This window comes from Artemia franciscana, chromosome 5 (genome assembly GCF_032884065.1).
Source record: "Artemia franciscana chromosome 5, ASM3288406v1, whole genome shotgun sequence".
NCBI classification, from domain to species: Eukaryota; Metazoa; Arthropoda; class Branchiopoda; order Anostraca; family Artemiidae; genus Artemia; species Artemia franciscana.
Window position 1 is genome coordinate 26103108 of NC_088867.1, and position 25113 is coordinate 26128220.

General features: G+C 34.8%; 1 protein-coding gene across 1 annotated transcript in view; it reads left to right on the plus strand.

The window, feature by feature from the left end:
* Nucleotides 1-24773, plus strand: part of LOC136027167 (general transcription factor IIH subunit 2-like) — a 57162-nt gene extending 32389 nt beyond the window's left edge. Inside the window, exons 5-8 of the mRNA XM_065704165.1 lie at nt 399-572; nt 7268-7396; nt 22568-22719; nt 24243-24773. Of these exons, the coding sequence (XP_065560237.1) occupies nt 399-572; nt 7268-7396; nt 22568-22719; nt 24243-24624 (837 nt within the window). The 3' untranslated portion in view covers nt 24625-24773. The remainder of the gene's footprint in view (nt 1-398; nt 573-7267; nt 7397-22567; nt 22720-24242) is intronic.
* The last annotated feature ends 340 nt before the right edge of the window (nt 24774-25113 follow it).

Below are 25113 nucleotides of genomic sequence, written 5' to 3' on the forward strand. Positions count from 1 at the left end.
TGTTTAATATTCAACCTTGCTGTTACTGAGTAAGAAAATTCCTTGTTAGGTCTGGTGATAATGTACGAAGGATCTGGAGGACAAGGATTTTTGTGTTTTCTTACGTCATCGAATGTGGAGACGATCCAAGTTATTTTTAGTGTGTAGCTGCTCAAGTGGGTTTCAAAAAATGTGTTTACTATTAAAATTCCTTTTATGTTGCTTGGGGGTATTAATCCCATCTAAAAACATGTTGCAAGTGTATTCTGAAATATGTAAAATTGGAAAACTGAAAACGATCGACCCTCTTCTAGTTTGCTCGAGTAATACCTATAAATAACACATAAACTTGAAGCTTAAACAATCCTGTTAAAAGTCTTGTTTGTTGAACAGATGGCTAATTATTATTTAAATTTCAGGCCATTCAAAAAGTGCATGACTTACAATGTTTTGGCGAGCCCTCTTTGCAGAATAGTATTGAATTGGTCTTAGATCAGTTGAAGGGCATGCCACAACATACATCCAAGGAGATCCTTATTGTTTTTGGAAGTTTGACCAGCTGTGATCCTGCTGAAATTTCGGAAACAGTTCAGGTACGTCCATGTCAAAAGTATACATTGGGGTTCTTTGGACATACTTTGGCCACGTCCTTCGTATGCTAGATATTCGACTCGCTACTGCAGTGAATGAGTGACGCCCAAAGGGCAGGTGCAAAGAGCTTAACCAAGACTTACTTTACGACGGCACTAAGATCGGGACCTTAGAAGTGCAGGAAGCAGAGCTGTCCCTTCAACCACAATGAGAGGATGCCACGGCTGTAGCTAACATCCCAAATGTCTGGTGATGTTTTGTAGATAGCCTATGTGCCATTCCTGGCTCTGTAATACCTAAGGTCTAATGTGTCACTAGTTAAAAGTAGGCGGGCACAAGCCTTTGCAATAAAACGCAAAGAAATGAAGAGCTGAACGCATAAAACAAAACTCTTAAGTAAAACAATCAAGTAAAACTATTGAAATTTTAATAATAAAAAATGAAACTTTTAAAATATGCCATAACGCACGAAAGACGTAAACATTTCTAGTACAAAGCTTTTGCTGTGAAACTTCAACAAAAAAAAAAGAAGAAGTTCAAGCATTAATAAAACACATAAAAAATTCAAAGGTGGTATACTCTTAATAAAAAGAAACCTTAACCTCACGAGAAATACTGTTATCCAGATGACTGGGTAAGGATCTTTTTCCTTATCTACAGTTTCTATCAGTATAGCTTTAAGGACCGAAACGAGAGGTCTTTCTTCTCTGGGAGTGAGTTTTCTTTCAATGTTATGGGGATTTTGAAGTGATTTAGCGCCTTGGAATCTAAATCTTTCATTATTGCCAAAATAGTGACTTTTTTTATTTGTTTTTTAAAGTTTTAAGTATCAAACAGTTCGTGGTCACGAACTGTAGTAAGGAGCGACCCGGCTCAATAGTAACCGAAACTCAAAAAAATAGAATTTTGATACCAATGGTTACATTTTTCAGCGTATCAGAGAACCTTATTGTAGAAGTTTTAAGCTCCTATCTACAAAAATGTGGAATTTCACATTTTTTGCCAGAAGAAAGATCACGGATGCATGTTTATTTGTTGTTTTTTTTTCCCAGGGGTGATCGTATCGACTCAATGGTTCTAGAATTTTGCGAGAAGGCTCATTCTAACGGAAATTAAATATTCTAGTGCCCTTTTTAAGTGAACAAAAAATTGGAGGGCACCTAGGCCCCTTCCCACGCTCATTTTTTCCCCAAAGGCACCGGATCAAAATTCTGAGATAGCCATTTTATTCACATAGTCGAAAAACCTAATAACTATGTTTTTGGGGATGACCTACTCCCCCACAGTCCCCGTGGGAGGGACTGAAAGTTACAAACTTTGACCATTGTTTACATGTACTAATGTCTATAGGGAAGTGTACAGACGTTTTCAGGGGATTTTTTTTTGTTGGGGGGGGGGGTTACGTGGGAGGATCTTTTCATTGAAGAATTTGTCATGGGGGAAGAGAATTTCAATGAAGGGAGCGCCGGACTTTCTAGCATTATTTAAAAAAAACAATAAGGAAAAAATATGAAGTTTTTTCAACTGAAAGTAAGGAGCAGCATTATAAGTTAAAAAGAACAGAAATTATTACGCATATGAGGGTTCACCTCCTCGTAATACCTCGCTCTTTACGCTAAAGTATTTCCAGTAATTGCAATTATTTATTCTACGGCCTTTGTGATTCAGGGGTCATTCTTAAGGAATTGGGACAAAATTCAAGTTTTAGTGTAAAGAGCGAGGTATTGACGACGGTGAACCCCCCTTATATACGTAATAAAAACATACGAATATAGAAGTTCGTTACTAGGCCTCCTAGGCAACTAGGCCTCCTCCTCCGCTCCTTTTTTCTCAAAATCTTCAAAGTTTTTTAACTGAAAGTAAGGAGCGACATTAAAACTTAAAACGAACAGAAATTACTCCGTATATGAAAGGGGCTTTTCCTCCTCAACGCCCCGCTCTTTACGCTAAAGTTTTTTGCTGTCTTAAAAAGTAGAGTTAAGAGAAAGAGTCAAACTATAGCGTAAAGAGTGGGGCGTTGAGGAGGAAAAGCCCCTTTCATATACGGAGTAATTTCTGTTCGTTTTAAGTTTTAATGTCGCTCCTTACTTTCAGTTAAAAAACTTGTTTTTTTTATTTAATAATATTTAAGAAATGAACACAATACAAATTACTGCTAGATACACGCATTTAATACTTAAGATGTTCAGAAACCTTCAAAGTTGAAGCCTCAGATTAGTATATTTAGTTTAGGCTGCTAATTGTAGCTCTTTAGCCATGAAAAGGCCAAACTAATAAAACTGGGAAAGTTTTGACTTGATAAATTAATCAGTTCAGAAAACCTGGCTGTGTCAAGGAGAGAAAATCTTTTGCTCTCTAAGAATGTCAGAGGAAAATGCGGAGGGAAATATGCAATTTTGTAGTAGATCCGAAGAGAATCAACTTCTTAAAGAAAGTATGGTATTAGACATAGAAACAAAAACTTTCCTTCTGCTAGGAGGCAGGGAGAGCTCTCGCATAATTGTGTATATTTTAACTTATTTTTTAAATGATTTATTAAATTTAAAAAGAAATAAATCTACTAATAGTTAAATAAATGTACGTTGTAAAGCATCGAACGTGTAATTTACTCCATACATGCATATCAGTAAGAACTTCTCTCATAAAATATTTAATAATCGATTCTCTCTCCTTCAATGATCCTTCGTTTGTGTGCAAGTTGAAATGAATTCAACTGAAAAAATCCTAGCTTCTCTCTCTTTCGTTTCATGTACAAATTTGTTTTTGTCAAAGCTTGAAATTTTGATTCCTACTAAAATTTTCCCCACATGCCCCCTCCCCGCCTACTTGACTCTCTATAAACTTTTTTCAATAGTTCTAGCTTGAAGTTTAGAAGTAATTGCCCAAAATAGTCTTGAACCAGTAGAGTTGCCCTCTTTTTCTAATTGATCAGTGCAAAAAGTGATACTAACATTATCACCAACTTGCGACGCACTGTCGTCCCAAACCCTGTTGGAGAAAAAAGGTTTAATCCTCACTAGCGTTGGAGTTTATGCAGTTTTTATATTGTTGATGGTACATCTAAAACAGATTACATTATTATCGTTTTTAAGGTAAAATTACTGTATTTCACAAATATATCCCAATTTGAACCATAGGTGTATTCAGGTCGCTGACAACATTACCAGAGGTTAAGAAATCAATGAAAGTAACGAAAAGTAAAAAGCAATACGGATTTGTCTTTCAAATAATTTTTTATTTACGTCGAAGCTGGTTGATATACAGACGCTCAGTACTAAATATCAGAGTTAGAAAGTTGATTCATTTTGCTAAGTGTTAAAATTTTTCTATCAGTTTCATATATGCCCCATAACTCTTTCGGTTCCCACAAGCTTAAGCTTTACTGTGTGCGGTTTATTTAGTGTTCCATTTTTGAACTTGATTTTTTTTTTTTACATTGATGAATAAAATGGAGTGAAAGTTCTGTATCAGGAGCAAGCATTTTTCAAAGCCCTGTGAAGCATGTATGTTCATGGTCGCATAAAATTTACAATCAAAATCAATTCATCTGTTTGGAATCATCCACTAAAAGAAATTCCAATACCTACTTCGAACGATTTCTATTAGTCTAAACGGTGATAGCAAGTTAGCTAAACCATTAGTGGATTATCATAAATATATTAAAAGAAAAGAATTTCATAGGTAATCGTTGTATGCGGAACATTACAAATATTCCTACATATTTGTGTGTGATACACATCATCACACACAAATATCATCACAAATATTGGAAACCCTGAAATACAAACGTGATATGCAAAGTAATATAAACATTATTTGCTATGCACAATCGTTTCAGGTTTCTAGTTTCATGTAGTTATATAATCGTAATTATATAATCGTTTAACATAATCATAATCATATTTACTGTCTAAAAAGTCTGCTACAAGGATACTGAGTCATTTTTTGTGTGTCTGTGTCACGGTTTTTTCGATCATTTCAAGGTCAGTCAGTTTTTTTTCCGTCGTCGGACCAAATGTTTTTGTTTACATATGTCATTGTAAAAGTTTAATTGTTTTCTTTTAGTTTAAGTTAAATTCTCTTCCTTTAGATATTGAAGTTTTCTCCATAGCTCTGATCGAGGGTGTGATTTTGTTGATTCCAGGAAAAATTTTACCTGGGAAAATCGTGCACAGGTATATTTTTTAAAGTTTGTGTGGATGTTTGTAACAGTGAATATTGCAATTTGAAAAACTGCATAGAAATAAGATTTCACCTACGGAAATTGTTATCAGTGAAGATCTCCACCATGAAATCTTTTACTTATGGAAAGTTGTGCCCGTTGGTGGGTGCTGTCTCTTGTTGGTGCAATTATTGCTGGCTGCCTGTGTGCAATTCCCCGTGAATGCAGTATCCTAGAGTAAAATCTATTATGGGTGTAATTTTATTTTATTTTTTGTTTTTACAATTAGATAAGAAAACAACGGCTTTCTTTGCAATGACATAAATAATGGTGAAGCATAAGCATAATTTTTCAAGTTACTCAGAGAAGATTAAAAATCTCCTAGGAAGAAGGATGCAAGTTAAAAGAAACGCGAAAAACTGTCAAACCTTATGAGCAAGCTTTGAAAATACAGGGTAAAGTCTTAAAAATCCTCACATTTTCAGGTCCGAAGTTCTCCACCTGCTTAAGTGCGTGGATCACAAACATAAACACTTCTGACCATAAAATTAAACCAACGGAAGATTGCTACCTAAACAAACTGCAAATGGGTAAAATTTGAATCAGGAAAAATTAAGCTCATGGAAAATTAAATTTAATCCGTTGGAGCTCCTATGGGTGCAATTTTAACTCTGTAATTTGTTTATGGGTATATTTTTGACAACGGCTGCAACATGCCTTAAATGAGTGCAGTTTTCTGAGTCAAATTTTTAGTGAGCAAAAAATTTGCCCGTTCCTTCTATGGGTGCCCATATCAGGGGAGAGGGGATTGCCAGCCCCCCACCCATGGCTGAATAACGCTGCCTTATATTTTTATACTTTTGTTTTGAGATTTCTGTTATACAGCATTGTAAGTGCCGATTGGACCAGGTAATTACCCCCCCCCTAAAATTCAGCTTATGGGCGCCCATGGTTCCTTCGAATAATTAGTGGTGAAATAAATACATGTATTGTCTTTGAAGGTGAGGACTGTGACCGCTGATTTCAATTGGCACTAAAATATTATTAATTTTTAGAAGGATAAAAGTTAGTATGATTGACTATTCGTTCGCTTTAGGAATATCATAACCGAGATTTTATTGGTAGTTTTGACGATTTTTAAGAACTTCGCTACGTTTGATTAGTTTTAACCATAAGTATTTGTAGATTGATTGTAAATTCCCAAATTTGAAACATTATCTATCATAGTTCCTACAAATTTGTCATTTATATTAAATAGCATTAAATAAAACGCCTATGAAAATTTATTAAATAAAGTATTGCTGATAGGGAACAATAGCAAACAAAGCAGAAGTGGAGCAAGCCTTGCTCGCTTGTTTAAAAATCCTTTATTCAGCTATCGCTGAAACCTAGCAAAGAGCGAACCACGACCCACTTCTTAAAAGGCCACTGTTGAATTTGGGTTGAATTCCTAATATGTATTGAGTCAAAGCTTCAACGCTAAATTAGTCGAAAATTTAATGTGGATAGAGTTGGAACCATATTTTTTTCTTTATATTCTATACCCTTTTTTTCAATTAGTGCGGGGGATTTGGAGACACTCATGCTCTATCAATTTACTGAAATTCCGTATTTTTCAAGTATAGTTTGTATTTCGATTCATTGGAAATTTACATCGACATATTTAATATAAGTAAACAAAGGTGATACCGCCCTGACGAAGATTCTTAATTCCCTTCTCCCATTTTCTTCGTCATGGAATTCCTGGGTGCTTCGATGTCCACTTACATATTTTTTGTTTCTCTCTGTAGACACGACTAAATATCTTTAAATCATTTAAATATCTAACAGGTATTTTTTTTTCATGTAAATACACATGAGCCTTATGTAAAAAATATAACGGTTTGACTCTTAACCTCCTCCTCCCTTCAAGGGACACTGTTGGGTAAGCCATGAATTTAAAATGGTAACTTTCCTAAAATGTTACATATTAGAATGTATGCTTAAAAAGAAGTTCATTTTTACCAGTAATTAGCTATTCTAAAATAAAATAACTTAAGCTGTTCTTAAGAAAAAGAGTTTTTGTTAAATTCTTTTTGCTTGCAAGGAAAAAGAACCAAGTTGAAGAGATCAAATACTTAATCAGCGTAATGGCATCTTAAATTTTGTCGTATTAAAGAGTACAGCTTAGTCTTGTGGTAGTTACTATCAAATTTAATATGTACATAAGAAGCCTTAAATAAGTTATGAAACCCAACTTCGATCAAAATTATCTTGTTCGAGCTTTGCTTCTTCCTTGAAAAGTTGCACAAGGCTACGCAGTATGTTGTAAAGGCTGTCAACTGTTTACCCCCTCTATAATGGCTTACCTACCTCCCTTCATTCCCTCACCTTTAAGAAAGATCGTGGTTGTGTGTCAAGTTATCAAATAGCTTTATTTTATTGTTATTGCATGCCTCTTGTATAAATCATTGCCTTAAAAAATTCCAAATGGAGGTCGTTAATTAGGTATTTCAAATCCAATAGACTTTTCCATTTATATTCATTCTTTTTTAGAAACTCAAAAAGAATGGTATCCGGGTGTCTGTTATTGGTTTAGCTGCCGAAGTCCGTATTTGTAAGTACATTTCAAGAGAAACAAATGGCGACTATGGAGTTATTATTGATGAGCACCATTTTGAACAGGTAATATGGTTGTTAAAAATTTGTAGACCAATTTGTGGTATGTTCAGCCCTCCTACTGTTTTTTGAGATTCTGCAGCCTAAAAATGGATTCTAATTTGCACTGCCTCTTTGAACTTTTGGATGACCTGCTGTGCTATGCGTAAAATCTATCTAGAAATTTTGTTTTTTGATTGCTAGTAATTTCGTTTACATGTCCTAACAAAAGTTTAGAAGAAGAATTTTAAGTCTAATTTAAACCGAATTTTAAGTCTAATTTAAACGATTTCCGGATTTAGTTAGATGGTGTTATCTCAATGGTCCAATAAGATTCCTCAGCGAAGGCTTTATCAACTTGTCAAATTTGCAGATGTGTACATGCTTCTTATGTAGTGAACAAAATTAGAGTGAAATGCTTTGAGCTCCTTTAGGTAAAAGACTACTTGGCATAACTTAATGTTGTACATACCATAGTTTTCCAGCTCTATTGTAGAGGTTCCAAGCCCTTGTCTACAAAAGTGTAAAACTTTGTGCTTTTTCAACGAAGGATTGTCACGGATGCGTGTTTGTAGCCGCAGTATCCTTCCACACAATTGTTTTAATTTTTGAGTAACAGATTTTGCAAAAAGCATGAAATCCTGAAAAATTTTGAAAACTGTTATCTACATGTTTTGGTTTTGTACCGGATGATATTAGAAGACAGTAGCTAGCATTGGAAAAAAATATTACTTTTCGTTGCTTTAAGACCTAAAGCTCGTATCTGAGATTTGCATCGTTCTTAGATAATTATTAAAGATTAGTAGCTAATCTCTTCTCAAAAGACGAATCAGTAGAACGGTTTGGTAAACAGTTTATTGTTGTTGCTGTCAATCCGTATTTTATACGGATTGAATTAAACTAATAGTATTAACAAATCTACCTAAAAAGTCTGTTCTTATCGTCTAGCCCAAGGAGGAGATGTGTTATGTCCCACAACAGAACACGTTGTGAATGCCTTAAATGCCTTCTCACAGCAATTCCTTAGTTCTTCCCTCTCTTTTTTGCAGAGTTTACCAGTAGGTCTGGTAAACCCATTACAGATATCTTTCTGATTAGTTGCATTATATCAACTCTATCAAATGCTTAGTCCAAATCTAAAAATATTACATGTACTGGTTTTCCTTTTTGAAGCTCTGTTATATCAGATGCTCTAGTCTAACTAGGGCATCTGTGATGCTCCTTCCAGGGAGAAAGCCAAGCTGTTCAATTTGAACGTTGTCCGATAATGGGGTTAAAATTCCCTGTTTTATTACCCTCTCAATTAGGTTTGCTACACAAGAAGTGAGCGATATGAAGTGGTATGAGTCAACCAGCCTAGAGAAGGTCTTTTCCTGCCTTGAGAAGTGGGATCAGTATTGCCTTATTCCATTCAGATGGTATTGCTTACTCTGTGACAGATCTGTTGAATAGTTCTGTCAGTAGCTCAACAAATGTATCTGGCAAATTTTTCACCATCAATTTGTGAATTCCATCAGGGCCAGTTATACGAGGCTGGAGCTTTGAGATGTTGTCCTTAACTTCCTGAAAGCTGAAATGGGAAAAGGGAACAGTATTATTTTTGAGACTGAGTTGTTGGGGTGTATACTGTAATGGTGTATCTACATTCAGAAACTTTTCTAAGAAGAGATTAAGTTTCCTATTTGTTGAAAATTATGTAGTCCTTCCCATATGTATTTCTGAAGGGATGGGTTTTCTTCATTTTTTAACTGAAAAAACCGGTAAGTTTCTTCATAGCTCTCGAATAGGAGTGTTGTGGCCAAGTTTGTCTTCAGTGAGCCTTCTCCATCCATCCTGTGTCTCAGCCTTTAGTGCCTTTCTGAATTTTGCTGCCTTTTGTTTAAAAACCATTTTATTCTCAATTGATGGGTATTAGTGTGCAAGATTTACCGGTAAGTTCCGAAACTTACTCTTTTCGAATAAGTTTCTGGGAACTTTGGTAAGTTACCATAAGTCACCGCATAAGTGGTAAGTTTCAAATACTCATGAATTTAAAAGAAAATATTCTCTCTTCTCTGAAAGACTGCTAAGAAAAAAAGATTATTTTTCATCATTTTATTTGTTTATTCCTTACTTCGTTTACACGGGGAAAAAATTATAAAAAATATCAGTTTAGGGTTCAGATAATTCTTCATAAGAGATAAGCTATAGCTGCTGCTCCTCCTCCTCATCTGGTTCATCTTCAAATGCTATGTCCGGCAGATCATCTCCCACCGGACCATCTCCACTATCACGTGGCAGTGAACCATTTGTAGAAAGACATAACGGTAGCGTGAACATCTTTTCCAGCTTTTCACGTCAATTTCCAGGCATTTTTGAAGCTGCACGGCGATGCTTATTTTTTTTTGTTATTGAGTGACTGATGGGCCATTAGGGTTTTGTTTGCTGTTTTATGCTTGATATGGTTTCTACGGTGGGTCTGCACTAGTCATTAACCTGACAAGAGTCTGTCGCAGGAGGTGATGGTTACACAAATTGTTGAGTTTTCCACAGCCACTTCTGTAAGCACCAACTTTGCAAATAAAAACAGCCCATCGATAAGCTGTCGATTCGATAGCTTTTGCAGTCTCAAAGTACAATGATTTGGAAAATGCAGGATCGTGTGCAAATATCCTCCTATTTTCTAGTTACTTGTGCATTTTCCCTTCCTTAGCCTTTGAGACTGGCAAAAACGGTACATTGTCTTGGAAATGCCGCTGTAGCAAATCGTAGTACAGGATGACACACGAAGTAAGAGCTTCCTCTCCTTCAAAGAAGTGGCAGCCAAGTGAAATTGGCTTCAAGAATTTCAGACAGGCTGTTAATTGATCCATAATCAAAAACCACTTTTAAGAAATCCTGAATACCCTCATTTATATCAAACCTTCTATCGATTGACATAGACCATAAAGGTTCCCAAGACTCTTTCATGAAGCACATAGATCGGTAGATAGATCCCACGCGAGTTATGATAGGTAGTTCTAGGCGGATAGTTTTGCCAAGAAGTACAATCTACTTTTCATTAAGGACAACTTGAGCCATGTGATGAGACCTGACAAATGTGATGACCTTAAAGATATTATTGACACACTGGTCTAAGCGAGATACTTTCATAGTATCTCGGACAAGTAGATTCAAAATGTGAGGTATGCACCCAATAGTCTGAACTGGGGATATTTGTTTGCTAAAATAACGAGGTAGCAAGTTTATTTACACTAGGACTATCAAGGCAAACTATGTCAATCCCTATCATTTTATTCCTGTCTCCAGTCATAGCAGGGCACCAAACTTTAGCAAGTCGTTCCAGTTCATCAGCTACAAACTGCCAAGTGTGCTGCTTGTCGCCAGCTTCTACGGATTCAAGGAAGAGAACTTTATCAGTGACAAGGATATAGTTAACAGTGGGTTCTCGTCTAATATTTATCCATCCACCGGAATAAAGAGTTTTGGCTGTTTTGCAGTTCTTAATTTCCAGTTTAATATCAAGCGTGCTTTCAGCGAAGCAATCATCCAGGTACTTGATTCGCACTTTATGATCCGAAATTTTCTTCATAGCTGGATTTGTAGCTCTTATCGCCTCTACAAAATATTCATTTTTGACGACAGCGGATTGAATATTGCATGCATAAAATGTACGAGCCCAAGCTTTGTCGCAGGCTTCCTGTTGTTCTATGGTTACTTTTTGGATACATGTAAGTTTTGATTGCTGAGCCACTTTGGTTAAATAAGGAAGAGGGAGGGAACTTGAACGATCAAGGGGAATCGGGACAGAACACCAAGAAGTGCTGGGAAACGATGATGTTCCAGCCAAAGAATTTGAAAATACTGGAAATTGTTTAGAGCCACCTTCGTCATAACTGTTGGAATGAGTGCCGACATCTTCAGAATCTGCACCATTGCCTCTTTCACGCGACTCCTACTTCATGCGCTTCATTGTTACAGCAGCGAATTCTTATGGATGGATGATTTCTGTACATCCTAATATTCACGAATGTCAATTGGTGCCTTTTCGCGTAGCGCAAGGGGATGCTTTTGGCGACCAGTATTTTTGACTTATGAACAATCGCAATGTTTGCAGAAATCTTTGGTAACACGATTACCATTAAACAATGATTTCTTTATATAGCTACTCTTTGTTGACAGGGCCTTGCTTTCATGGCATGACTTAGGCTGCAGATGGAAATGTCTGAAAGGATGGGAAACAGTTTAATTTATATCCCATGGCACATGCGACTAAGGTCAGAACTCATGATAAAAATCTAAGCTAAATTAGAAGCAATCGCAAAAATTTTTGTCATGAAAATCGTAGACATATTTAGAATTTTTTTTACGTTGACGCTCATGTAGGTCCTGGGATCATTCAAAATCAACACCTTAAAACGTTGTCTTAGTTTCAAATATGTAGCAGAAACACGCTGCCTTATTTCATTTTGCTTGAATATGTGCGCTAAAAGCCCATCGCGTAATTACATCTCAAGAAAACCTGATACCAATTTTATTTGCGTTAACTACTTAGACTATTTAATATTTACACTTTCAAGTTAAATAGCCTATACAAAACCATTTTTTCTAGCGTTTTGTTACTTGAATAAGGTTACCGAGTTACTAACTAAAACTGCTCGTGAGCTCCATGGACCCAGTAGCCTACATCCGACATTCAAACCAACGAAAATTTGATTGATCTAACGTTTGTTGACGTTGATAGCCTTTTTGCAAAAGGCTAACGGAAGCCAAAACGAGAAGATTTTGAGCTTTCAGGACTTTGAACTACCAGAGGAAATCCTAGCTAAAAAAAAAAATCAAAATTTCTTTCACGTGTGTTTTGACGATTCTGCAAGACTTGGAGAGAAAAAAATGTCTTTAAACTATAACATACTTTATCCGAGTGCTATCCTCTTAATCCCGTATAATACTAGTCCCATAGAAGTTGAAAGCTACCTACAAGGAACTATTTTTGAAGGGATGCAATCGAATTCAAGAAGTTAAATTTAAGTCAATGAAAACCCAACATCATCAAACCTTCGCAGAAGAAATGAATCATCCCACCAGTCCCGTCTTTTCAACAATTCTCGGGGGGAGAATGGGTTAGGTAAAAGCACGGAAATGTTTCCGGCTTGCTGGGTTAAAACTGTCCCAAACATTTAGCATTACGCTAGGTGTATTTTTTATTATTGCACTTCTGAGAGGAGGTTGAAAATTCTTTTATTTCTATCTCAGGGTTAGTCTTGTGTCCACTACATAGTAGACATCTTCTGCCTCTGCGGCAATTTGAAGTCATGTTATCTAAATCCTGGCAATTGAAGTACTGTATGTCCCGGAGGATAAACGGCTCAACTGTGCTTAGCTGTATACCTTGCACTCCAAACAGATTTTCAGAGGGAACTGAACATACTGATTGAAGGTGCAAACTAAAGGGATAACTGATGGGCTTGGGTTGTTAAAGGCCAATGTCACTTGTTGTATTCCATCGTCAACTTGGACCTCCTTGATAAAATCGTCCAGATTGTGGACCTCCTCAGATGGGATGAATACAATACCTTTTCCGTTTCTAATTAAAGTGGGGTTGGAGCTAGAACCAAGCACAAACTTTATTTCACAACCATTTACTACTATATTTGAAATAGAAATTATAGCAGTAGCTACTGATCGGTTCACAGCTATTATTATAATACAGCCATCTGGTTCAAGTCTTACTAATATTGAACTATAATGACCCCTACACTCATGGTTTTGGAGGTGTTCAAACAGTTTTTTTTTTTTTTTTTTTTGTAATAACTCTCCACTACCTAATGTCAACAACCTACTGGTCTCATTTGGATCTTCAACACCTAAAGCTAAAATCCTTACACTAGAATTATTTGGATCCGGGGTAACAGGACTACTAACTCTCCTGTCAGTCATCATAAATAAATTAAAAACCCAATGGGTTAAAAATAAAAGGGTAAAACAGCGAGTTCAAGTCACAAAAAGGAATTAAATTGTTAAATAAAGAAAACAAAAAGCAGAGGGAGGGAGCCTTAAAATTAAGCAAGCAAAAATAAATGAAAAGCAGGCACTTCACTAACTTTCAAAGCAGGGTAAAGAAGGGGTTGATAAGCATTCTCAAGCAATTCGATAGTTGCAATATACAGGAATCTGGGAAAATTTTCAGCCAGCACGTTAACAGTAAAAGCAAGCCAAAGCCCAAAAATGCACAACAAAACGAGTGGTCGGGCGTCAGGGACCCCAAGGGGTGAGCTCCTTGTGATTTAATCAACAAGCCATGGCACAGAGCTATTTCTACTAAGAAAATAGCAATTTTGAATATATTTAGTTTATTTCAATCTCATTTCGTCTTTTCTTCCGTAGCAAACAGTTTTTGGTAATTATATCAGAAGTACGAAAATGTTTTGTGTGACCTCTAGTCGTCAGAACGATTCAAATCTTGACTTGCTAAATCTGTGCGGTTTGTCAAAGAAAAAAAAATACATGGCATCTCATGACAATAATAATAAAAAAAAACCTCCCGGATTATGAAGATTTCCTACTTTTGGTCGTTTGTTAGATCATTTTATAATCAGCAGTTACTTGGCTACAAATAAAATCAATCTTAATTTAAGAAAAAAAACTATGGGGTACGCTTAGCCCCTGAGATTTGGTATTTGACCCCCCCCCCCCCCCATTTAAAATAATAAATGTTCTGATGAAACACATTAAAAGCCGATATATCGATTTTATAATGAGGGCAATTAATTTTACTCGCATACAAGTGTCTACTGGAGCCCATATTAACGCTAATAGCTGCTTAAAAAAGGAAACAATTAATAGATAAATTTAAAATATCATTTCACGCTTACTGGTCTATATTTGTTTTTAAAAGCCAATTATCAAAGTTCTGTCTTCTATTTAAATTAAAAAAACGACATGTTTTAATTAAAACAAAATGTTAAAATGTTAATGTTAATTATATTACATTTAAAGTAATAAAATGAAGAATTAAAATAAACTAAATTAAAAAACTAAACGATAAAAAGATGCCGAGAATCTTCAAATATTACGTACTTTTTTTCATTGTAGCTAAACAATGCTTTATATTTAATTATATTTTCAAAGTCATTTATTAAATTTGCTGGGGATATATAAAAAAAAGTCAATTCAAATGTTTGAGTTTTGTATTCATCGTCTGGCTTCCCATGGTAGCTATGACTCGTCCCAATATAAATCAGCGTGTAGGAGTCACAAACGTACTAAAAAGAACAAAATACTATGAACTAAGTGCCTTGCTGATTATGTTTAAATGATTATAGTTACTTCAAAATTGCATTCTTGACCTTTCTCTTGAATAACCGAAATGAGCAAAGATGATCGTGGGGTATCTTTCAGTCGAAAACGGGGGTGTAAGGATCTTTTCAGTGAATTATTGACTGGGAACCTCGAAATTTGACACATCTGAAGCAATTCCTCAGTAAAAATCTTTTGAACCCTATCAAAATAAGTTCAAAGACCACACTGCGTAAAGCAGTGGACGCTGGGACTAAGGTCCACTAAAGAAATCAACACCACCATCTAACTTTTGGCTTTGATTGGCAATAATAAGGCCAAATTAGCATAGTAGGCAAAATCAGTGTCGAAGTAATTGTCTGATTCCAGTTTCTGAAAAAAAAAAAAAAACACAAATACGAAGCTGGAAAAAATGCCCAGCAACACCAAACATGAAATGGGTAATTTTTGTGTTAGGGATTTCCACTCTCGTAAGTTGCACATACTCTTTGGACTTGACAAGGAATGCTATAGGGATACTTCCCTTTAATGAAACTTCGGAGGATAAAAAATAATAAAACATGTAAAGAAAGTATTCAAGATAAGTGAAAGGGTTATTTATAAGCTGCGCTGAAACAATGAAAATAAGAGGAATTCGACCTAGGAAAATGTCAGTATTACCAACATTAGTGTTATGAAAGGGATTCTCGATGACTTTCAGCAAAACAATGAATACGAATATGTCTCGTCAAAATTGCTGTTTTTAAATTGAAGGTTCAGATGTAAATCTGAAACACTTCAACTTTTGGAAAACCTTTACGATATTGGGAAATTTTAAATGCGCAGAACAAACCAGCAGGAGAGGCAGCTCCATATCTGCTCTTCCATACTATTATAAATTAAAGATTGGACTCAAGGAGGGTAAAAAAAAACTATTAATTATAGGAAATCACTGGGTCTAATTATAATTCTCGGTCAGGTGGATAATATGCGAGATAAATTAGTGACAGTTAATGTTGGATCTAGCATTATCCACAAATAGGCGGTGTTTCGATATTATTGCAAATAATTGAAATTTAGGATTGGAACAGAATTGTCATCATACTGCAAGACTTGCAAAATATCGATTTTACCCTGAAAAAAAGGTCGTTATAGCTTTTCTTTTCGTTGACTTGGAAATTTTAATGAGTGATTTTTCTCATTCTTGCTTTTGATAGAGTATAAATCTCCTATTACCTACAAAAAAAAATAAATCAATGTTCGACAGATCTCTATCTGTTGGAAATGGTAGTGCATGATTAAGTGAAATAAATCGTCCCTGATGAATCAGTGGGAAGGGAACTTCATCTAGAAAAAAACGAAAAAAGATTACGGGACTCTGACCTAAGAAAGAAGAAAGTTATTTGCTTCGTAATGCAAGATACATAAAGCTTATTATTTGTGTATCTATAATCAATCGTTCCTAGCAGCGGATGCATTGTGAAGAACGAGGAAATGGTGAAAAATATTTTGACTCTTAATCATCTTAAAGATGGTTGAAAATAATTTTTCCAATTTCTTGGTCCCCTAGGCACGCCAACAGCAGTCAGTAAAAAGTCGCTTAGGGCAGGTCTGTTTTAATAATGAGAAGACATTTTAAGACTAAAAGAATATTCTGTTAATTCTTGTTTTGGGGTTTTATTTCTACCCACTTTCAGTGAATGTGAAACAAGAAAATCTCAGACAATTTAATACGGTCTGTCATGAACTGATATCACTTTCAGAAAATGCAGGAATTTAAGCCTTGAAGAGGCTAAGCTGTAAGGCTATAAAAAAAATAATAAAGAAAATTCGACAGAAAGATCATTAGTCTCTTTGTTTAATTTTAGTGTATCAACACTTCCTGAATTCTTTTTAAATTTATATCTAAGAAGAAGGAAGAGATACTGAAATGATTTTTTGATTAAATTTGATTGCTTAAATCCAAAGTTCGGTCAGCCAGCTGTCGTCAAATTAGGGGCGTATTACACTGTCAAAGCTACATCTATTGAACAAAATATAATTAAGTTGGGAAAAAACCTGCAAGTTTTCTCTTTATTTTATATTATTTATTTAATAACAAAAAGAAGGTTGTTTCAAATTATTATCTTGTCAGCATAGCATAAACATTCCTCTAGCCTTTATGTGTAAAATTTTAAACCTTGTAATTTAGGGTCCAACTTGTATTTGCTGTTATTAGTTGGCCTGAAAATTCTGATGGTACTATTCTTTAGTAGTTTACGTGGTGTTAACCTTCTCATCTTGAGATATTAATCTACACCTCTTTTCCGCAGTTTTAAAAGGGATTTTTTCATTATCTTCCCTTTGTCAGGCTCTTTTTATAAATTCTCAACGCTAGTGTTCAAGTCTTTTATGTATTTTTCATTGGGAGCCTAGTTTTTCTAGGGAACCTTAAGCCCTAGCATGGCACTTCAAACGTGCTCCTTTGTTGTTTTTCAGTATTTTCCTTAATGCATAAGCTATGAGGGGTTATCTGCATGATTGAGGAAAGCAAACAGCTCACCCAAATAAAAATTAATTTGAAAGTCCCACTTGTGTTGTACCTTCACTGTTGATGATTCTTTTTTAATGTGCTTGTTCCCCAGGCATAAGGTTCGAAGGAAATTTATAGCGCCAAGCATAAATGAAATATTTTAGCTCAAGCAGTCTTTTTTATTTTTATCAAGGCTCTGAAGAGCGGACAGTTTTGTTGTGCATGCCATCTCTGATAGCTAAGTTTGTTAAGAACAGTCTTCATGCTATTCTTATGCACATTTTGAGGTTTAAGAAGTCCGAATGTATACTTTGTTTTTCTACCAACGGATGTAAGCCCGTTCCCTCATTTCCTGTGCATCTCTTATACCATTCTTCTGTTTTTTCGGCTTATTTTTTGCTTGGGAGTATTTTTTCTCTTTTCTTCACGGTATGCAAGTTGAGCTTTCTTTTTTAAAACTAATTTATATGTGCACTTGTTGGAAAACTTTAAAAAATCCTAGAAAAACACCCCGAAGAAATCAGTCACCTCCTCTAGGGATGCTTGCACAAATGGTTAGGAATTATATCTTGCACGCGTTTTACTTAGAATTGTTGGTTTATGTCATGTGCTTGAAATGTTGTGTCTCTATCGTAGAAAATGTCTCGTATTTCCGTGGCAGCTAGTCCTTTTTAGCTTTTTTTTTTCTTCTGACAGTTCCTTTTTCAGGATGACAGATCATTTTTATTAACAATTATATGAAAACGGAATTCTATTCGAATTGGGCCTCATTATGCCATTTGGTAGTTCCAATGTTATTCCATTAATGCCTGAATTCGTTCGAAACCTTGTGAATAGTTAATTTCGAAGTTTGGAGCGACTGAGCTGAGATAGGATATTAAATTAGTAATGAGGAGCAATTTCCAAGGAAGTCTGTTTGGCATTCATTTACTGTATTAAGTAAACATTGACATTAAAATAAGAAAGTGGAAAGTTCGTGAATAAACATACCTATTTCGCATGTTTTCTTTCTTTTTGTGGGAAATACTGGATAAAAGAAATTTGAATAAATAAATAGGTTTCATCCTGGTTTGAATTTGAATAGACAAAAGAGAATCTGAAAGGTAGAACAAGAAGTTTGAAAAACTTCTACAATAATGCCCCCCTGTCTGCATGTCACCCCTTTGGAATCATGCTGCGCTCAATTTGCTCTTTGCGAAGGTGTACCACATTAGAGTTGCTTACCATTACTAAGTGCGAAGGGACTGTTTGCGAATAGGAATGGTGAGCTTCTTCTGCTGCTGTGGTATGCTACTTCTTTTAGTTAAATTTATTGATTTAATTGAATTGAATATTAATTATCATTGAAATGATTTAATTAATTAAAGTGATTTTAATTTAATTAAAATCAGCTGTTTCATATAAAAACTAATAAAATATTTAAGCCCACAAACTTCGAGAAAGCTGAGAGTTTTTAACTCTAGTCAATATTTCGTTTCTGTATTTGGCTAAATAGCTTTCAAATATAATTGCTATTATTGCGACAAAAGTTCGAATATTGTCTGCTCTTTTTAAGTTTTAAAGTTTGACAATAAAACATGAAAGAGATCCACGTAAATACTGTGGGTAGGAGAACACCCCATAGACCCTACCTCTTCCCGAAAAGACATCTATAAGCCCGAGCTGGATCAGGTGCTTTCCTTTAAAATCAATATTTGAAACCAGGAATGTAAATTCGGGGGGAGGAGGTTTCGAAGCTGAATATCCTTTCTCTATATCCTATGTAGAGAAGCCTTTATCCTGTCTCTAAATCTTTGAAGCTATATATCTGACTATATTATTTTTATTTTTCCTGTATTTTTCAACAATTCTTTATTTTTTGGTTTTCTGAATTCAATTGAACCAATCGGGCATTCAACTTCGGAAGCATGCCTGGTATGTTGTATCGCAGCTAAAGGATCAGAAGAGCAACGAAAGCAACATTTTCTGAGAGAAAGTATGCCAAAGGGGGACATTTCGAAAATATAATAAAAAGAATATTGCCTCCAAAAGCCTTTTATGGCGTCTTTTATATCGCACAAGAATACAACCAGGAACCGACCTCCCCGCCAACTAATTAAAAAAAGCTTATAAAAAGGAAAAAGAGCCCCTATAAATAAAGTAATAAATTCTTTATCGTAAATTTTTATACAATATTCAGTTAATTCCATTATTTGTATCCAACATTGATCTTCTAATTGTTTGTTTTTAAGGAATCAAAAGTGAGGAAATTCCGAATCCTAACAGGAATAGAGTTCCAGGGGCCTCCTGCAGTGACGTCCATATCACACTCTGAGCGAACAACGGGGGTGTAGGCATCACTATTTCAAAATCCATATGGGTTTGAAATACTTACTCATTGAAACATCCCAGAAAAAGCTAAATGGGAGATTTTCAAGGAAACGTTGGAATGCCAAAAAAGACATCCATATACACTTAATTCAGTTTCAAGAATGATCAAACGTATCCACGCAAATCAGCTGTTGAAAAGATATGAATAAATAAAAGATAAACGAATTATAAATATTCGTGTCCCCCCTTTAAAATATATTACTTAGTCATTAATTTTACGTGCCAGTTCTTGTAACAACGGCTAATTTGTCTTCGCTAATTGATAAAATCACAGTTATAAAATTCGTGACACCGCAGTTGATAAAACCACACCCGGAAACATGAATAGTTCTTAATAAATTTTGGCTCTGTTGCAAAATTGTCTCATTTAACCTCTCGTCTCTTGAATTACGGCCACTGACCTGCTGCTACAACACTGGATTAAATATTCTCATACAGATTAAAATTTAGTCTTTTTATCTCTTCCTTCCCTCCCAAGAATATGGGTAGAAGTATTTAACTTAGACTCTATCGGATAGACAATTGCCCAAAACACGAGTCTGTGGTTAATCCTGCCTTGGTTCTCTTAAATGTACACCGTAATTATTTTTTTGTCCTTTTTTCAAGTTTAATATATTAATTAACTGTATAAATATATTAATCATAAAGTAATAATAGTTATGTATTATGAATAGTAATAAAATAAAATTTAAATTGTTAAAGAATTAAGGATAATTTAGCAAGCACATTAAGAAATATAAGTTAAGTAATATAAATATAAAGAAATATAGTATAAATAGAATATAATATATAATATAATATATAATATAATATATAATATAAATATACATATAACATAAGTATAATTGAATACAATATAAATTAAATAAATATAATATAAGTTAAAGAAATGTAATATAAGTAAAATTTAAATTATTAAAAAATTAAGGAAAATTTAGCAATTATATTAAGAAATATCTTGGTCAAGGAGATATGCCGAAAAAATATCCATTGGATTCAATAAGGGCTCTCGAAGACTTTCATCTGAGGTTGAATAACACTTCTGAATTTTCTATATCGATCTTGACATTCCATAAATGGTGTAGCTATGAAAATGTCGTTTTCTAGATAATTTCGTATAAGGTATGCAATTTTCTTATTACCCCTGTAAACTGAAATCAAATTTGGAATTTTGGCCTATTTTAGCTGGGTTACATTGTTGAATTCCTTGTTCAAAATTTGGGATCAAATGATTGACACGAGTGGAACGAAAAGAATCAATCGATACGTTTTGATGCAAAAATAGTCTTGGTTGAAGCTATTAAATATACAAAAACCCAGTTTTTCCATATACAAGTAAAGTATTGTATGTTTTACTGCGATAAATTACAACATCTTATGGGGGAAGACTAAGTCCCAGTTAATTTTATTAGGATATGGCTTTGGGAAAATTGTAATTATAATTTTATAAGATTATAAGATTTCTCTCCTTTTCTTGCGTGCCTGATCTTAACTGTCGATTTGTTGGTCTAGGTAAAAACTCCATAGCTGATATGAAAACACCATACATCAGAATTCAGTCTAGCTATTCTCGGCGATATCTATATGTAAAGAATAACCAATATGAAATAGCACCATAGAAGATAAACATATTCAATGAAAAATACTTAGTTCTGTGTCTTTTTAAGGGTGAAACGCGATATTACTTAGCCAAAAAACGCTAAATAAGATAATACCAACTTTTTTAAGAGGAGAGAAAGATTCGAAAAAAAGAGAATCCATGTCAACGGACCGAGGAGCTTCAGTTCAGTACATAGAGCTTTTTAGACTTACCAAGTCTAATTTCTGAGTTTCCATTTGCCCACCCCATCCGCTTTTGAAATGAACAGTTGGGAAATGAACCGTTTCTGAAATGAACAGCCAAAGCAACATTGTTACATACCATAATCCAATTTTTTGATGTAAAAGTTTGTAGAAGGCAGAGTTACTTTCTAATTAAGACTTGATCAAGTATTTAATTTTGTTTGTATTCTAACAAGTATGCACTTGCTCGTTTAAGGGCAGGTAAAGCACCAATAGAAAAGATGAGCTATATCTCCCTAAGTTGAGAGAAAAATCTTAAATTCTACCCTTCATGATTTTAGATATACCAATCTTATTATCGAGGAGTTTGTTTCTACTTATAAAATAATTAGTCTTTGCCTATATGATATTTCTATTTGCTCCAAATGGGTACCTGGAGAAATCTGGGGAGGGGCACAGGAAGCAGCGGGTGATTTGCCCCCAACCACACATTGCACTCCCCGCCGTAGGCAGAGAATCAGGAGATTGGTACCTGGGCTACACTGGCCAATGGTCATGCGAAAAAGTTCAAGTATTGCTACTTGCCACAATCAGTTTTTATTGCAAGAGTTTAGTGGACTCAAGGTATACGTTCGAATGAAAAAAGGGTTTTTTTACTTTTTACCAATTTTTTTTTCTAGTTTATTACTTCTTATTCTATTATTTTGCACGACTCGACAAACGTTATCCTGTTATTTTGAACAATATAGTGGCTATCGAGCGCTCAGTAACTTCTTTTTTTTATTAATCTTAAGCTCAAACTATATTAGCTTGTGCACCTTCTCTATACTGAAACACATAACTAAACACGTAAAAGATTTTCAAAAGATCGTGGTACATTTAAATAAAGTGCAGCAATTTTTTTTTTTTGAATTGTCGTTTCTGAATTTAGGCCCTCTTTTTTTTAACATAAGTAAAATTTTATTACGGGATTAAAATATTGAACTGTGAAATTTGGATTTCACGGGAAGAATAATAAATAGATATCAGTGAATATAAAGGAAATTAATTTAATTTTTTTATGTTGAATAAAAAATTCTGCATAAAACCAGTATCTTATTCCACTTGTGCTATTAAAATATTTCCCTTGTACTGGTGATTCCTTTAGAAACTTACAGCTAGCTAGAACAACCTTTGCTATCGCACTGGCACTCTATAAGCATCCCATAGTTATCTGATTTGAGGCATACTATAAGTTTTTTCTTTGACAGTTTTTTATTTTATTTTTTTCATTTTAGTTGATCATGACACAAATAGAGCCCCCAATTGCAGGTACTACTACGGAATCAACTTTAGTAAAGATGGGGTTTCCAGGAAGTGGGAAAAAGATCGATATAGGACTTGGTGAGGCTCAACCTGATCCAAGTTCTATGCTGGCTATGTGCCTGTGGTTAGTTAGCTTTTTATTTACTTCTCTAGCATTTGATTCACCTCAAATAATCGAACTCTCTCTCTCTCTCTCTCTCTCTCTCTCTCTCTCTCTCTCTCTCTCTCTCTCTCTCTCTCTCTCTCTCTCTCTCTTCCTCTCTTTCTCTCTCTCCCGTTTCTGCTATATCCTCATTTTGAAAAGAGCCTGGAACTCATTGAAAATGACAGTTAAACGATATTCCCGTCTTTAACCTGAGGAAATTGTGTTTTAATACTGATAGTAAGAATAAGTTGTTTTTTGTTGTTTTTTTTTGCCAGTGCCAGCAAACTACTGGAAGGCCTTAGAATGATGAACAAGAGATCATTTTGATAGCTATAATCTTTAAATCTAGTAACGTTTTGGATTAATAGAAGTGACTGTGTCGTAATAATGTTCTGATCTAGGCGACTTTATGCCGTGAAACAACAATTTTAGCCAAATAACCAAAATATCCTTGAGTGAAAATTGCGAATTATCCAATCGATTCAGCATTTTTGATAAGCTGTGTATTTAATACCGCAGTTTTTAAGGATACACTGACACTTGGCGGCCTGTCGTCTCCAAAGCTTTACTCCCTGCCTTCCCATTTAATACTGCACCAGGTCATAAATTAACACTTTGTACTACTGTGTGGTAGTTGGACTTGGGTTTAGTTTATTTTGTAAAGTTTATCCTCTCACTCTGGGCAATTTTTCCATATGTTTTGTCACACCATTAAGGTTGCCCTTATAATGTCTATATGATTTGGTAAAATAAATGCTAACCATCAGTTGTAGCGAAAGACAGTAAATATCTTTTTACATGTATTTTAATTAGTTGTCTCATTGCAAATATTCAGTTTCATTAATTTCCTGCTTTATTTCCTTATTTAAAACGCTAAATAAAAAAAGTAACCTGTTGGAATGATTACTTGTTTATGACAGTTTATTGTTGAAAATAAAGGGCTGGTTCTTTTAAACAAGGGTAGCCTCTCTCTTAGAGGAGAAACCAAAACTGTACTTTCAGGAGGAGGGGGAATAAGCAGTAAAATAAACAACACAATTTTCAACACATACAAGTAATGTACTTGGTTAAAACTTAAAGCGAGCTAGAATATGACTTACAACGGGAGGGGGCCATTGTACCTCCAATTCTTCACTCATAATGTTTAAGTGGCTGTATATGTTTTACTAAACATTTGATACAATACAACATATATCTAAATAGTAATTACAAGCGTTTTATTCATCTATAAAAATAGGTGTTCTCATCGAAAACGTCTTGTTTCCGCGACGAACCAGTTTCACTTGAATGGGGGCAAGAAGGTTGAGGTGAGTAACAGTGTTCATCGTTATATGGTCTTTTAGTTAATATAGTACTTTCTAATAGAATCTGGAAAACTTGGGATTATAAACGTAGTTTTATGTTTCGAGATTCCTCTAAATTTTTTTCTGAGTCGCTCTTGTGATTTTACTGTTTCTACCAGTGATACATCTTGCCATTTTTTAATATACCTTATGTTTCAGCCATTTGGATGACCCTTTCCATTGTAAAATATCAATGTCTGGCTATACGTGTCCCCAGTGTGGAGCTAGGTACTGTGACCTCCCAGTTGAGTGCCGAATTTGTCGACTTACATTGGTTAGTGCTCCACACTTAGCTCGATCCTATCATCATCTGTTTCCACTGCCATCTTTTATGGAGAGAGAGAAAAATGACTATGATTCTAGCTGTAATTCTTGTCTGAAATCTTTTAAAGCAGCCGAGGAAGAGAAATATGTTTATGTGTGTAGTAAATGCGACTCTATCTTTTGTTATGATTGTGATATGTTTCTGCATGATACGTTGCATACATGTCCAGGGTGCGCTAAATACAGGGAATGTAGTGGCCAAACGATGGAAGACTGAAAAAATAGTGACTTTTTTTTGGCAGATTTCAGCGAATTTCCTATAAATGATTTGTATAGATTGTACTCATTCTGAACTGTACAGTTAGGACTCTTGATAATTTTTTACAGTCTAAGCAATGAGAAAATATATAGAGTTCATTTATCTTAGCTTAATTTTTATGGTAATAGCCTACCCGTCATTAAGAGCAGTAAGAATCTGTAAAAATTGAAGCAACCGGGTAGTTTGACAGAGGGTTTTCTTCTCAATAATGCAATTCATGAATCTATTTACTGAATCAACGAGGGAACGCTGTGAGGGGATGAGCCTGTATTTGCGGAACTTCGGACCTGGCGGGCATCGACCGAATCTTTTCGGATTTCTCTTTTGTTGATGAAAATACTTTAAAAAATCAAATGTCATTAATTGGTAAGTCCCAATAATTAACTGAAGAAGTTAAATTTTCTTATTGTCTATCATAAAGCCCAGGTTTTAGCAGAAATCGAGGAT